Below are 16,489 nucleotides of genomic sequence, written 5' to 3'. Positions count from 1 at the left end.
TTCAAGTATTTTGATTATTTTATGCCTTGTATGTTAAAACATTTTGAGAAGTCTTTTCAATGAAGATTTGGGGCTGCAATAGCATTGGACGTTTTCAAGGTGTTCAACGAGATTATAATAGCAAGATGTTTATTATTCAATAGACACATTAAATGTTTTCAATCTTACCATTTTACCTTTCGGCAAAATGCTTTATGTAGTTTCCGTGATAACCATCCTTTATCTAACTTACTAGAGTTATAAAATCTAAAAATACTATTAATTATTGGGCTAGCAAAAGCATGCATAAAATAAACTAAAAGCATAAAGCGATAAATTAAAAATGAAAGCACGAGACAAATTTTAGAACAATAGAGAGTTGTTGATTTTGAAGAGAATAGATTTTGTTTTCGATTTGATGTTTATTTTCTATATTTTTTTGCAAGATTATTACTAACCTATTCGGGTACTTTAATTTCGTTACTGCATTTGTTGTTGTGAAATAGATGCTTTTTTTAATAAAACAAAGAACTGTTTCTTAATATAGCTTGATAATTTACAGCGATATATTAAATTGGCGGCAGCGTCGAGATTAACTTACCATTTGCTTTAAAGGAACTGTGTTTCAAATATTATTTATTATACTCTCTTGGAATGTGCAAAAGAAGTGGGATTTAGTCGAATTATCTGAGGAGTTAGGAGAAACTGTCATTGGCAATGTAACTGTGTGTGAGTTGATAAATCTAATTAGAAAACTTTAAAAATTACGAAGTGGATCTGGTTATAAATGTTAGAAGTAATTAAAGAAAATCGTGTCGAGGAAGAGGAAAAAGCTCTCAAGTTTTAAAATTATCATCCAAGTTTGATTTTTGTTAAATTACATGAAGGTCAAAATTTTTGTTGTACGTAGGATTTTTTTTTTTAAAAAAAATAAATTGTATTGCATTGAAAAAAAATAAAAAAATTTCCAAAAAATAAAATAAGTTACACTTTTATAGATTACTTAAAGCAAGTTAAACTGATTAAAAAAAATCCTTTCGTGCAGCAAAAATTACATTTCTTGCGAATCGTAATTTGAAGTAAAGCGGTTGAAAGTTGTACATTGCACCAAAAAAAAGAATCATAAATATGCTAATTAATTCGTGCAAACGATATTTAATTAACTAAATCACACACAAAAAGTGCTTTTTCTGAATAAACATGCCTTTTTTCCAACAGATTCGGATTCTGGCACCCAAAATTTAGGGGATATCTGCAATCTGGGAAATATTGTCCCCATAGAGATGTCAGGATCACGATCCTAATATTAGACCCTTTAATGCTAATTTTACTTTGTCCATATTTCGCCATATCTCGAGAACTTTTTAAGCAAACTGTAAAATTTATACTTACAATTATAAAATTAGTTTGACATAAGTTTCTATACAAAAAATAAATTTTAATGAATATCAATTATTCTTTTTATAATTTATTAATTAATTGTAGAAATTTTTTTGAATAGGTAGGAACTTGCTACAGTTAAATTAAAATATTATATTATGGTGCGAATTCAAGTAAATTTATTTATATATTAAAATAGATAATGGGTTGAAATATGTAAGTGTGCATATATTAGGATATAATCATGATTGAAAAACAGGCAATGATTGAATTTCATAATAATTAATTGAGGCCGAAAATAGTATAAAAGGTAATTAAATTAAGGGGAATGTGATATTTAAGGAAAGTGGTAGTACAATGCTATCGTGGGATAAGAATAACCCAATAGGTTCAGACGGTCACAAAGTATGAGCTTTAAACAAATAAACAAATTGGATAAACTGGTATCACCTAAATTAGAGTAAGGGTGAGAACTAAAATTAATAAAAAAATATAAACAAAAGACAAATTAAACGATGACATGCTATATCCAAATATAAATATATCATTTAGCAGGATTTAGAGATGTTTCCAAATAGAAAAAAAAAACAAATACCCATAACAAATAAAAAAAAAGTATTCACCACATACAGGAAAGTTTGATGAAAAAAAAAAACACTAACTGAGGAGTCACAGCAGAACAACAGAATATTTTATTAATTTTCTAGCTGTCACACACCCACAACCAAAAAACAGGTAGTTGAATGTGAAGCTAGGGGAATTATTTTTAACAAATGCTAAGGTTCTTGCAAAGAAATGGGTGACAAAAGAGTAAATTTGAAATCTTATAAAGGCTCGCAATCAAAGGTATATTTAAAGACTGATAGGACAAATACAAAAAAATCACTCAAATTGTAAAAATTAAGGATTTTCAAAGTAAATTTAAAGATACAAAAGGGTTGATATAAAAAGCATTAAATTACTGAAATTTATAAAGATTTTGAAGATTTTACATTAATATTTTAAGTAAATAAAAGTAGAATGTGGGAGAAAGAATTAATTCCCTTGATACGGACCGAAGTCCGCATCTTGGAGAGAGGGCAGAGGTGTCACCAAGTAAGCATGCACGAGAGAAAGAATCTAAAAGTATCTTAAACAAATTCGTTAACTGGTGCAGAACCAGAAAAGTGATAGCCAATTAAATTTAAAGAGGAGGAGAGTTTGAAAGTCAAATGAAATGGATTGGTTAAGTTAGCCCCCCTTAAAAAACTAATTGAAGAGAAAAGAAAGGCGGGTAAAGAGGGGTAGCTCTCCCCATAGGAAGTGCAATGACAGCGTTGACCATTGAAGAAGGTCAAACAGAAAGTTATAAATTAAAACTGCTATATTAAAAAAAGAAATAAAGGTTTAAGAAAATTAAAAGATAAATATAAATAAATTATTAAATTGTCACGTTACACAAAGTGTAAATGTGACAATACTACATCATTCTTATCAGTTTTTTACATCATTTTAAAGTATGTAATTTTACATGACAAAATACAAAATTTGGGCAAAATCGATAGAATGGTTCGAGAATAATCACATTTTTATAAAGAATACTTTTTAATAAAGAATAATAATTTTAATTTTAAATTCTCCTGGCATTGTTAAAGCTAAATTGAAAGACACTAATTTTTAAACTTCATTCTTAAAGCTTATATCTAATTTAATAAATTGGCTTTGTTTAGACAAATAATCAGAAATATGGACTAAGCGTAGATGACGCTTCAATCATTTAGTTAGATGATGTTACAAACCTAAATAAAGCAACATTGATTTTGGGGCACTTAATTTAAGCATAATCAGATATGCATGCATGATACGCAACAATTAATTTACTGATCAAGCTCATTCCTGGTCTGTTATTCTGGCCTTAGTACTATTCAACAGTGCTCTTTCTCTAGCAGCTGTTTTCCTCTGTTTATTTTTATTTTAATAGCTGGCTCCTTTACTTTTTCAAAAAGTAAGTGTATTTGGAAGTGATAAAGGCTTAGAAAACAAGTACAACACTCAGTTTTTTGGTAGGCTTTAAATTTACCAACTTGATTTTCATCGTTTTAATTATGGTCGAGATTTATCTTGCAATGTTTTGTTATTTCCGAACATAAAAAGTTTAAATTAAAAAATTTTTGTACCTAAATAAGTTGATCTGGAGAATCACTTAAAATTGTGATTGATACAGGATTTTATTTATGGCTATTTTTTTGTTTTATTAGCACAGAGAACAGTTTTAAACAAGGGATTATATTTTATTTTAGGATGTTGTTTTTCAAACTGAATGTACATTGATTGATCTAGTTTAATTTTATTTTACTTAAGAGAATAAGCCTCAAATCTCGTGATTTTGTATTCACATCACGAAGCAAAATATTGTATCCAATTGATTAGTTATACGTCAAAACACACACATACATATTACATAGAAGTATCATTATTTTTTATTAGCAAAATATATTAAATAATTATTCTTACAAACATGAAAACATTTAAATCTAACGCTTACTTATTATAAGAAAGAAAATAATTTTTTTATTCGTTTTGGATAAATTTTTTGCTTTTCTGTTGTATAAAAATATGTTTCGATTCTGATGTATCAAGAAAATTTATTTTATTCAATTATTTTGCTTATTTTACTTACTTTGAATTTCAAATGGAGTATTCTGGGAACTGTGTAATTATTTTCGTGCTGCCCTCTAGTGTAATATTTTTCTACTTACAGTTGCACGGCTTGATTATTATGGCTTTCATTTAACTGTAGATATAAAATTCAATAAATACCTGTATAATAAAATATGATTCAGCTAAAAAATATATTCTTTTGATGTTTACCACTCATTATCATCATCATTTGTAGATTTTCTCCAAAACAGATCTCATTTAATCTCCATCATTTTCTCCAAACAGATTGGACATTGAAGTTTGTTTTTCTGCCATCAGTCTTTCTCTGTAAAAAGACAAACTTTACAGATCAGTTTTTTTAAAACTCTGGTTTGCTCCACAATTCACTCGGATTTGCATTATGAATAGTTTATCGTTCAAATTATTTCAAAGGTTTTTTTTCTTTTTTTCTCTTTTTTCAAAAACAATAGCTTGCTTTGTTTTTAACTTTTAAATTTCAGTGAAGCAGTTTCTAAAAACAACTTAATGAACGTGTAATATAAAAACAAATTTACGCGTGCTCTAAATTATTTGAATTTTTTTCTTATTTAAATTAAAAGTTTTTAGAAAAACATTGAATAAAAAGGAGGACTGAAGAATAATTTCACAAAAAATTTGTATTTAAATAACGATTGGTTTGTAGTCTAACAAAGCCATTAATTTCAAAAAATTGCAACCAAAATGGTTTTTATTGATAACTAAATTTAAATAATAATAAGAAGCATTTTTTAAAATTATTTTTCTTAAGAAAAACTCAAATAATTATACGTTTCTAATATATCTAGTTTTCCGTTGAAATTATTGGGAAGTTATATTTAAATAACAATAGTTTAATTTAAAATATCGTAAATTTTGATGTCTTATTACCAAAAATTCTTATTGTTAAATAAATTTGAATAATTATAATAATAATAATAATATGCTCTTCCTAAATTTCCTCTCTCCATCTCTCTCAGGAAAAAAAATATATTAGTTAAAATATTGCATGATTTTTTGAAATTTACAATCGAATAAGTGAATTCAAAACATACTCTTGAAATTGCGTATTTAAAGTACTACAATGAAAGATGGCAGCTCTTATGTTATGTTGCATTAAATTTGCTGAAATAATAAGTGCGAATCTCTTGAAATTTAAAAATAAAGTTTTGAACTTCTCTTTATTGTGAATTAAAAACTATATATTATTAAAATTGTCGTAATTTAGCATTTTTTTTCTTTACATTACAGCAAGTCAACTTGGGAACCTAAATTGAAAAGAAAAATCCTATTTTCTAATAATTTTTATTTTTATATCTGAATTAACACTTAAAGAAGTGAAATTATATCATAAATAATGACAATATTAACTGATATCGTTAAATTATCAATTTTAAATGTTTTTTTGCATAGAAAGATGGCAGCACTTATATGCTCCTATCGAATCGTCAGAGTGATAAAAAAAAGTGATATGCTTGGGCATTGTTTTTTAAAACCTGAAAACTGTATTCTTAATTTTTTATTGCCAATTGAAAATCGTGTTGACTTTAAACTGCGACAACTTGTCAAGTTTGCCTTTTACATGAAGCATGTTGAGTTGGATATAAAAATTGAAAGAAGAAACACTTTTCAAACTCTTTCTATTTTTTAAACACAAATTTTGAGCTGCTCCCATCACACATTTCAAGCAATGTCCATTTTTTTAAATAAACAATTTAAGCTATGTAGTGTCCATTTCTAAAGAAGCTTAGTTCATTTTCTTAAACTCATATTTTGAGCTATTTCCAAAAGAAAAATGTCAGAGATGATTTGTCTCGAGAAAAGTATATGCTATGTATTTAATTTTAAAATGTCAGAACAGTGATTCATAGTTTTTTTTTATTCATATATATATTTGGAATAAGTCTTTTATATTTAGATTATTTTGACTAATCTGGATATGTAAATATATAAACATTATTTTATCTCAAAACGTAAAAATTATATTTAATGACATAAAAGGGTTTAAATTTTTGCATTATATTACTTATTTCACTTGTAAGCAAATAGTTAAGTAAATCAGAAGAGTAATGTAATGAACAAAAATAAAACTTTTTCGATTCTATAAATAAGAGTCATCATCATTATAAAATCTCATTATTCGGAAGTTTGTCGTAGGAACACTATCAGATCATAATTTATTGTTAATAATAAAAAATGATTGTAAGCAATTTAGCTATTTTTATTTTTTATCAATGTATAACTAATGGTAACTTAAAAGTAAAGCAATGGTAACTAAAAAGTGGATCACTGTACTATTTTGCATAAAATTTTTATTTTTCTTTTGTTTTAGTGATTAGAACAAAACTACGACAAAAAAAATACAAAATTCATAATATCATTAGATTTATTAAAACCTAACAAAACAGACATTTTTTTCGGGAAAAAAACCTTTTACGCAATCATTACATTATTTTTAGTACAGTCACCGCCACTAATAAAACCACTGTATTTTAAAATCAACCGCCTTTTCATATCAAATTTGCAATAACGGAATACTTTCAATGTCCCAACATTTTAAAAACATACTTCTATAACCAGTTAAATTGCCGTTTTTTTAATCAAATTTTTATTCGTTACTTGTTAAAAAATGAAAAACTTCGTCTTTTAGTGTCGGAATAATTAGTTTTCTTTACACGCAAGTTCTGAAAGATGTGTAGCATATTAATAAGAAATGTCATCCTGCCTCCATCAAAAAAAAGTTACAGATGTGGATACTTCGTAAGGGAATTGAGGGGTGAGAGTTAAAAAAAACTTGAAGGGGGTGTAAAGGAATGTTTTAAAGAAAATTTATTGAATTCCTATTTTCTTTTAATATCAACTATCATCACTCACTCAATCATTTAATACGGTAAATATATCTACAGTAGATGGCTGTATAAAGATTCATATTTTAAAATGAACATTACTGCAAAGAAAAAGAACTACTGAAAGTTGCGAAAAACATTTCAACTATCCTAAATCAGTATTAATAATCTTATTATTAGGTATCTTAAATTTAAAATGTTTGACTTAAGTTTTATTAAAATTTCAAATGTAAATTCAGTAAAAGTAAATTGTAAATGTAGTGATTAATTTAGCTTTTAGCATATTTCTAAAATTTAACTTTTTACCGAATTCTAGATAGTCTGGTTAGTAAAATCAAATGTTTTCAGCATGAATATGAATTGAGTAAGCGGTGGGTACTGCATGTGCAATTTTTTTCACCAATTTTTCAGGAAAAATAACGCCAAATAATTGCTCAAGACAATGCTGAACAGAAATGTTGAAACAAGAACATTGAACAAACATGGTCACTATGCTTTGACGCCGCCTGTTTACATGATCTAACTATAGAATGAATAGAAAAGAGTTTTTTCAAAAGATTGAGCAAAACTGTTTCAAAATAGCTCCGAAACAAATATACTCAAATTTAAGAAGCCATGTACTTATTTCTTAAATATAATGAACTGCTCAAAATTGAATAGTCTTAAAAACGACACGTCATCCTCAGATGAAAAAGTTTAAAATATATTAGTCTGTAACGATCAAAAAATAGAATCAGATAAAAGTTTTTTGCACTTACATTCATTCCAAATTTATTTTACGAATGAAGAATGTCTTTAACTATTTATTCAGCATTTATAAATTAAGATTATTTCAGTTTAGAGAATGTCACTATACTCAATAAATAGTACACTGGGTTTTCAATTTTGACTATATTTGTTTCTTAGCTATTTTGAAACATTTTTGCTCTATCTTTTGAAAACTATATTTTGCAGTATAAAACGCAAAAATTAACCGAGATCAGTATTAAAAGATTAAAATGCAATTCAATATTTTCCCTCACCTGTTAGGTTTTCCTAAATAAATTCATACCTAATTGGATACAGGAATTGGAGAAAAGTCAATGATAGTTTAAATTGTTTCCTTTATCCTCCACCCTTAATACTCCATCCCGTAACTCTTTTTCCAGTTATAGATTTAATGTCACAAATTCCTTGAGCCAAGGCAAATGACTTTGAACCACCTGTTTTGTCCTCGTTTTTGAAAGGCACTTAAAGCCTAATTATTTTACAGAATTGCTTTATAAATTTTTATTTTAATTTTATTTCCAATGGCAGGAATTGACAAACTCTTAACCAGAAGAATAAACATAGATAAGAGAAAAAAGTCAATGACTCATTAGCAGATGCCTAGCACTCCACTATCTGTTCACTTCGGAGTCTCCGTGTACTGCCGAGCATCCCATCAAGTGCTTCCTATCCATTACTTCAAATTTCCTTTCAGAGTGGGCAATTTGGACTCGTAAAAATACCAATGCGGTTCAGATGCTGCATGCCGAAATTAGAAGAGATATTTTAGCCGTCAAAGAGGTTACCAGGGTGCACAACGGGGATGTATATCTAATATCGCACCCCAAATATAAGTAAATTGTTTTATAAGTTTTAATTGTTTTATAACTTTTAATTTTTTTCCGTTTCTTTTTCATTTACAATAGCACTTTGCTCATTTACATCTGTAAGTCTCAAGCTATACTTTGTGGCTGAAGAGGAGTTGTGCAATAAACTTGAAATTTTACTTATTTAAATATGGGAATTCCGGATAATTTTAATTATAATCTGTAGCGTCTCAACAGAATTCTGTAGAGTGACGAATCTGTAGAGTGTAAACTATTCAAATGTACTACGTATCAATTTATTGTTTTCTTTAAATGATGTTGAAGGACGCAGAGGTCCGATGGACTGGGAGAAAGTTTCAGAATAGCTCTCAAAGCTCACTTCCATAATTGTCTTTGATAGTAACATGTTATGCGGTACCTGGCATCATTAAAGTTGTAGCCTTTTTATTTACATTACAGCGAAAAACATGAAATATAGATTTCATACAAGTAACTGTTTTGCACACTTTTAAAAAGAAAAAACCTTTAAAAAAAGCTACACAAACATTTCAGAAATATAACATTACAAAAATACTTTAAATGTAAGAAAAAATATCCTAAAACATTTTATTAAATAAAAAACTTTTGTAAACAGTAATAATTCTGTAAATAGAAATAGAGTCAGCGATTCTGTCTTAATGGATTCCGTACTTATACGGTACAGTGCACAAAAATAAAGTCTTAATAGATTTTGTATCTTAAATGTTAAAATAGTTTCAATTTTAGTAATTTGAACATTATTTTCTCAAATAAAGTAAAAATAAAAAAAAATGCCTTTTTGAGAGTAATATTATTATAGAATATGAAAAGTATTCTCTGAGTTAATTTTTTCTTATGGAAGCACTCTAAAGTTTTTCGCAAAACATTTCAATTTGTAATATATATTTATAATAAATTTTCAATATTCTTTCTTTTTATTGTGAATAAAAGCGCAGAAGCAATTCTCAATTGCTATGATATAGTAACACACGTGTAAACAGATTCACACTAGTGTTTGACTTTAAAAAATTGTCTTAAAACCTTTTTATTTTATTCACAACTATTAATAGTTAGTTCTACTTGAAAATAAGATTTTTTCATGAAGGTATTAGTATCAGCCTCGCAGTTTGAAGAGTTTCCAATTGTCAAAGATTTTGTAAGGGCACAAACCAAGTTTTTACCAAGTTCAAGTTTTTAAATATTAATAGTACGCCAAAATTAAGAAAAAATATTTCTAGCTTGAATTTTATACCAAATGAACATTATATTTAATTTCATCCAGATCTTTTGCGTAATTCAGAATCTCAAATTAAAGATTAATATCGAATCAATTAGATATTACTTGTTGTAAATACCGAAGGAAAACAATATATAAGGCAGATTGTCTATTTTTTTATAGAAGGACTGACTAAGAATATCACTTGATAAAAATCTCTATATTTCCGACGTATGTACCGTTACCCCTTTGGCTGTGATCTCAAAATTTAAATTTAGTAACGGTTACCCAGGTTATTTAGTAGACAAATATCTAATGAATTACAGAAAACTTTCAACATTTAAAACTCATTTTTATTGCACCTCTAAATCTTCAAAAAACATAATTTCACACATTTCCAAATGCCAACATGGGAATAAACATTTATACATTAATTAAAACACAAATGCAACCTTAAAACACTCAAGCATAACATTCAATTTCTGCAGTTCAAAAAAAGACATTTCTAAAATAAAAACTTCATTTAACATTTCTAAAAACCCAGACTTGGTTTATGATATCTATAAATTACACTTAAATGCTGATTGTTCTCCTACACAAAAAAAAAAACACAACATAACAGTTCAGAATTTTCGGTAAATGATTCCTCTAAAATGTTAACGAAATAAAATTTAAAGTTTTATAAGTACCCTACGGAATTTACTGCTTTCACTCTGGAACCGCCCACCGGAAAGGTAGATGAACTCATGGACAAACTCCTCGGCTAGGATCTCGAAATTTCTCCAGCTATTCTAATTTCAAGCGACTTAGGCATGTAGAAGGGGGACACCGGACGTCCAGCATAGATTCCTTCGGACTTGGCCCATCGTCTCAAAGATATCGGCTTTTGGCTCATCCCGGTAGTCCTTCCCGCTAGAGACTTCAGTTTAGCTTTCCCTAAGGTTACGATCCACCATCTCCGAGATACTGTCACGAACCACTCCTTCAGCGGACAAACTCCGTATCCCCAGGATACTGCTCTGATTAACTGCTTACTACTGGTACTGCAACTGCTACTAGCCACATTCATCGCTTCTCTTTTATCCTCCCGTCAACAAGGCGAAAGAATCTAGACTGACCTGTTTACCACGTCCAGAGTCATCCCGCATCCGGCGGACGTCAGAACCAAAAAAAAAGATCCCTGAGAAAAACCGTCATGAATCCACTAATACCCTATACAAGTTATAATACCATCTTCAATAAATATTAATAAATTTAGTTACATAGATTTTACCCAAAAAAATCCCTTTTTAAAAGACTAATTCAAAATTTCTAAAGAAAATATCATTATGATTGAATTTAAACTTTACCGTAGTGGTGCCATCTACAGACAAATAATCTATCTTTAAAAGTATTACAAAAAAAAACTTATAATAAATTTCAATTTATTACAATACCATCGCCTCACCGAAAAAAAATTAAAATACTTTTAATTTTTTGAAACACTATAGCACTATGTTAAAATGACCTGGAACACCATCAAGAAATCAAGAAAACTAAATTACTGGTCTTACACAAAAATTTCCGTTTTTTCCTTTTCTCTAAGCTGTTCATAAATAATTCCTATTTAAAGTTCAAAATCTCTAAAAGCACCACGCGGCTTTAAACCTACTTTTAGATCTTTATCACTAAAATCAAATCTGACCCCAACAATGTGCACCTTGCAAGGAAACAGAAAAGAGGGATCAAATATGCGCCAAATTAGTTTAAACTACACTTAACTTTAAAAAACATTATAACTCAGATTTACACTTAGCAATACCTTTTCCAGCGGCCCATAGGGGGTCAGGAAAAGATTGTACAGCAACGTTATCAATCTTCAGCTTTCAAATTTTAAACATCTAAAGATTCATAATCTGCATTTTCAAAATAACATAAAAAAAAAAAATGGGACAAACCCAGTTTTGACTGATTACATACATCATTACAATTGCCGGTGGAGACCTACACTTCACACTTATGTACATAAAAGGACCGTGGTCCACCTGAAAACAAAAAACAGTCTCCACCGACCTACTACATTCCGGCTTATGTAACCAAAATATGCACCGCCAGGTATAAACTCCTCCTCCATATTTGGAGAACATTTGACATTCCACCCCAAAACACTTATAACCCAATTTAAGACAAGAAAAATTTAGTTACACTTTTCTTACAAATTCTAATTTCTTATGACCCGTCCATTTACTCGTTGTCTTAAGTTATAACGAGGTTGCGGAAAAGGCACGAATTTACCTGTCTCATACAGTAGATTTTCTGGAGCAGGTGTTTCTACTCTTTCCCTATCTATACTGCCACTGATTTGGTCACCGAACCCACTATCTCTGGATCGCAAAACTTCCAATCTTTGCTCCGCCTTTGCCACATTCTCCACATGAACAACCCTAGTATAGCCAAAATTTTTTGTATGTTGGATTTTCAAAGTGACCGGAGATAAGACTTCAACCACCCTGAAAGGGCCCTCATTAAATTTAGCAAATTTCTTGCACTGGTTTTTCTTTAACACAGGATTGAACCAGTATACTTCATCCCCTGTTTGGAAATTATATTGTTTGACGTTTTTGTCTCTACGAGCTTTTCTATTTTCTGCAGAATATTCTAGATTTTCCCTCGCTGATGCATAAGTACTGTGCAATTTACCAAGTAAATCTTTGGCAAAGTCCTCAGCACCCGCGTAAGAGAAAGGTTCATGGTTTCTACGAAATTCCAACTGTAAAGTTAATTCCCTACCATATGTTAACAGTGCCGGAGTACTTGCAACGCCAAAAGAGAAAAATGGCCAGGTATAAACACACCCGTTTGACCATCCTGTGGCGAAGGCTTATCTTTAAGACACATATTCGATTATAACTCAAATATCACAAATACACTATTAATTGAATATACCCGAACTTGTTTACGTCTATTTCAAAAACTGGGAATATATAAATACACTCAAATATGATACAACTTTAAAACACATAAAAAGTCAAATGTTAGCATCTGGAAATGCAAAAGATTGCAGCACCAATTTAGGCCCTCTCTATTAAATTTGCCTATCCTGGTCACGGCACCAATTTGTACCGTTACCCCTTTGGCTGTGATCTCAAAATTTAAATTTAGTAACGGTTACCCAGGTTATTTAGTAGACAAATATCTAATGAATTACAGAAAACTTTCAACATTTAAAACTCATTTTTATTGCACCTCTAAATCTTCAAAAAACATAATTTCACACATTTCCAAATGCCAACATGGGAATAAACATTTATACATTAATTAAAACACAAATGCAACCTTAAAACACTCAAGCATAACATTCAATTTCTGCAGTTCAAAAAAAAGACATTTCTAAAATAAAAACTTCATTTAACATTTCTAAAAACCCAGACTTGGTTTATGATATCTATAAATTACACTTAAATGCTGATTGTTCTCCTACACAAAAAAAAAAACACAACATAACAGTTCAGAATTTTCGGTAAATGATTCCTCTAAAATGTTAACGAAATAAAATTTAAAGTTTTATAAGTACCCTACGGAATTTACTGCTTTCACTCTGGAACCGCCCACCGGAAAGGTAGATGAACTCATGGACAAACTCCTCGGCTAGGATCTCGAAATTTCTCCAGCTATTCTAATTTCAAGCGACTTAGGCATGTAGAAGGGGGACACCGGACGTCCAGCATAGATTCCTTCGGACTTGGCCCATCGTCTCAAAGATATCGGCTTTTGGCTCATCCCGGTAGTCCTTCCCGCTAGAGACTTCAGTTTAGCTTTCCCTAAGGTTACGATCCACCATCTCCGAGATACTGTCACGAACCACTCCTTCAGCGGACAAACTCCGTATCCCCAGGATACTGCTCTGATTAACTGCTTACTACTGGTACTGCAACTGCTACTAGCCACATTCATCGCTTCTCTTTTATCCTCCCGTCAACAAGGCGAAAGAATCTAGACTGACCTGTTTACCACGTCCAGAGTCATCCCGCATCCGGCGGACGTCAGAACCAAAAAAAAAGATCCCTGAGAAAAACCGTCATGAATCCACTAATACCCTATACAAGTTATAATACCATCTTCAATAAATATTAATAAATTTAGTTACATAGATTTTACCCAAAAAAATCCCTTTTTAAAAGACTAATTCAAAATTTCTAAAGAAAATATCATTATGATTGAATTTAAACTTTACCGTAGTGGTGCCATCTACAGACAAATAATCTATCTTTAAAAGTATTACAAAAAAAAACTTATAATAAATTTCAATTTATTACACGTAGAAATGATGTTCTTAGGATAGTAAATTTATCAATATCTTTTTACAGAGATTTTTCACTATGTTTCTATTATACAACTTATTTAATTTTATCTGAATCCCTAATTAAATATTAATACCGCAGAATAACAACAGCATATACCTTGTGGCCATTACCAAAGGGAAAAAAATGCAGCTTATAACCCATTTATTAAAGAAACTAAGAACATCACTTGGTGAAAACCAATATATATTCGATGTAACAGAAGCATTTTTTGGGATATTAAATTTATAAATATCTTTTTACAGAGAATAAAATGTAGGTAACTTTTCAACCATCACAAGCGAGAGAAAACAAGCCAAAATGCCAAGCAGTAGATTTTTCACTATGTTTCTATTATACAACTTATTTAATTTAATCTGAATCCCTAATTAAAGATTAATATCGCAGAATAACAACAGCATATCTCTTGTGGCCATTACCAAAGGGAAAAAACTGTAGCTTATGACCCATTTATTAGAGAAACTAAAGAACATCACTTGGTGGAAACCAATATATATTCGATGTAACAGTAGTATTTTTTGGGATATTAAATTTATCAATATCTTTTTACAGAGAATAAAATGTAGGTAACTTTTCAACCACCACAAGCGAGAGAAAACAAGCCAAAATGCCAAGCAGTAAATGTGTGTGACATTACTATATTTCATGGCTATTTTTTAAGCCGTTTCCTCCTCTTTCTCAAATGCTTTTTACAAACTGATGATATAGGGGAGTACTTTTCAGGGGGAGACATTTTTATGGGGACGAATTTGTCCTCACAAGGCATTTGCGGGCGGCAATTTTCCACACTGTTCTTTCTACACTTCGAGTTCGGTGGAGGAGAGGCTGGAAAAAATGTGGGTAATATCCATTTCTTTTTCTTCAAAACGTCTTGAAATATGGGCAGCCATTCCATGGCGCCAAAGCAGATGAGCAGTTTACGGCCAAATACTAGTTTCCACTCTTTATTGCATATTAAACAATCGTAAAACTGTTCTCGACATCAGAAGAGTAATTTCTAATTACTACTTTGTATTGTTCTTTTTAAGAAAATGAACTAGAATATGAAAACACAGTTTGGTTTGTTATTAGCAATTAAACATTTTCATACACTTTTTGGATTGACGTTTTGCATTAAATGGCTTAGATTAGATCTAGCCCACACCTAAGTATTTTCACGCTCCAATTAGATGCTGAGGAACTTTAAGAGGGGTTCTCTTTGGGTAAATAAATTTTTAAATCATGCTTTTAAATACATTATACAAATGTAAAATGAATAAAAATTCATTGTAAATAATGGGGTTCAAATATAGTATGGTTTAAAACTTTTTGAGATCTGCTTATTCTTTTAGTTAATTAATTTATGTAAAGAGGAATTAATTATATGTATTTACATATGTTAGATGGTTTTCTAAATTGAAATCAGTTAATAAGGCGCGTAGAAAATTCTTTGGAAATTTTGTTTCAGAAAAATTTTTTCACAAATATATGTAGGTCCAAAAGTACTTAAAACTCGTTGTGCAAAATATCTTAAAGTGAAATGCCGCTGAGGCTGAGATAGAAAATTGAAGAAAAAATTCGACTCACAAACAATGATGATAGACTAATGTCTAGAGTCAGCCTTGACTTCTAACCTCCTGAAACAACCAAGATTACCACAATTAATTTAAAATAAATTTTTTATCATAATTTTACTTTTGTTTATTTCATATTTTTACATGCGTTCAACAAAAATATAAAATTGTCCCGCAGACTGCATAATTTAACGCAACGGATCACATTAAAGATGATTGTTAGGAAACTTTTTTACTGCGTTTTTATTGATTTGTTTTGTAACGATAGAATCTGACAGTCGAAATAATGACAACTTTACGTCTAGGGGAAACAAATCTCTATAAGAGCTCTATTTTCGATCATATGCCAGCTCCAATCGTTTTTTCTAAATCTCAAGAAGAATTTATCACGGTATTATCAAAGAAAGGAATTTGTCGCCAATAAATTGTCCTACTACTTTGGGTTTCCCTAGAGCATTCAAATTATTTTAGCTGTAACTTTGTGTTGATTGACAATTTAAATTTAAATCGTTTCTGACCACTACAAGAAGAATTTATAACGATATTATCTCCAAAACAATTTTAACGTCAAATAAAATTCCAGTGACCTTATAATAAAGCTTGATCACTAGTAAATTGAAGTTTTTTTGCTGAATGACGCTGCCAATTGAAGTAGTATACTGAATACTTTCAACACTACAAATAAAAATTATCGCTTTATACAATATGTCATGAATCAAAATTTCCGACTAGCTAAGGTGCTCAGACTTCAACCGAATCTGTGCAATTGACGACAATGCAAGATATTGTCAATTGAGATCTCCACTGTTTTCCAACATAATGAAAATACGTCAAATTAAACAAAAATAATAAAATATATATTTTTTAATGTTACGTATTTCAGATGAGATGAAAAGGGGAAAAATAGTTTTATTTTTGTTAAGCCTAA

General features: G+C 29.8%; 1 protein-coding gene across 1 annotated transcript in view; it reads right to left on the bottom strand.

Annotated features, from left to right (window-relative positions):
• LOC122270638 (synaptogenesis protein syg-2) overlaps positions 1-4,319 on the bottom strand; it is a 119,124-nt gene extending 114,805 nt beyond the window's left edge. Inside the window, exon 1 of the mRNA XM_087167739.1 lies at positions 4,210-4,319. Within this exon, the coding sequence (XP_087023865.1) occupies positions 4,210-4,228 (19 nt within the window). The 5' untranslated portion in view covers positions 4,229-4,319. The remainder of the gene's footprint in view (positions 1-4,209) is intronic.
• Positions 4,320-16,489: the final 12,170 nt, after the last annotated feature.

This window comes from Parasteatoda tepidariorum, chromosome 7, assembly GCF_982258835.1.
Source record: "Parasteatoda tepidariorum strain Cologne lab strain chromosome 7, Ptep-v5.0, whole genome shotgun sequence".
Classification (NCBI taxonomy): Eukaryota; Metazoa; Arthropoda; class Arachnida; order Araneae; family Theridiidae; genus Parasteatoda; species Parasteatoda tepidariorum.
The sequence above is the reverse complement of the archived record's forward strand: the minus strand, read 5'-3'. Positions and strand labels throughout refer to the sequence as shown.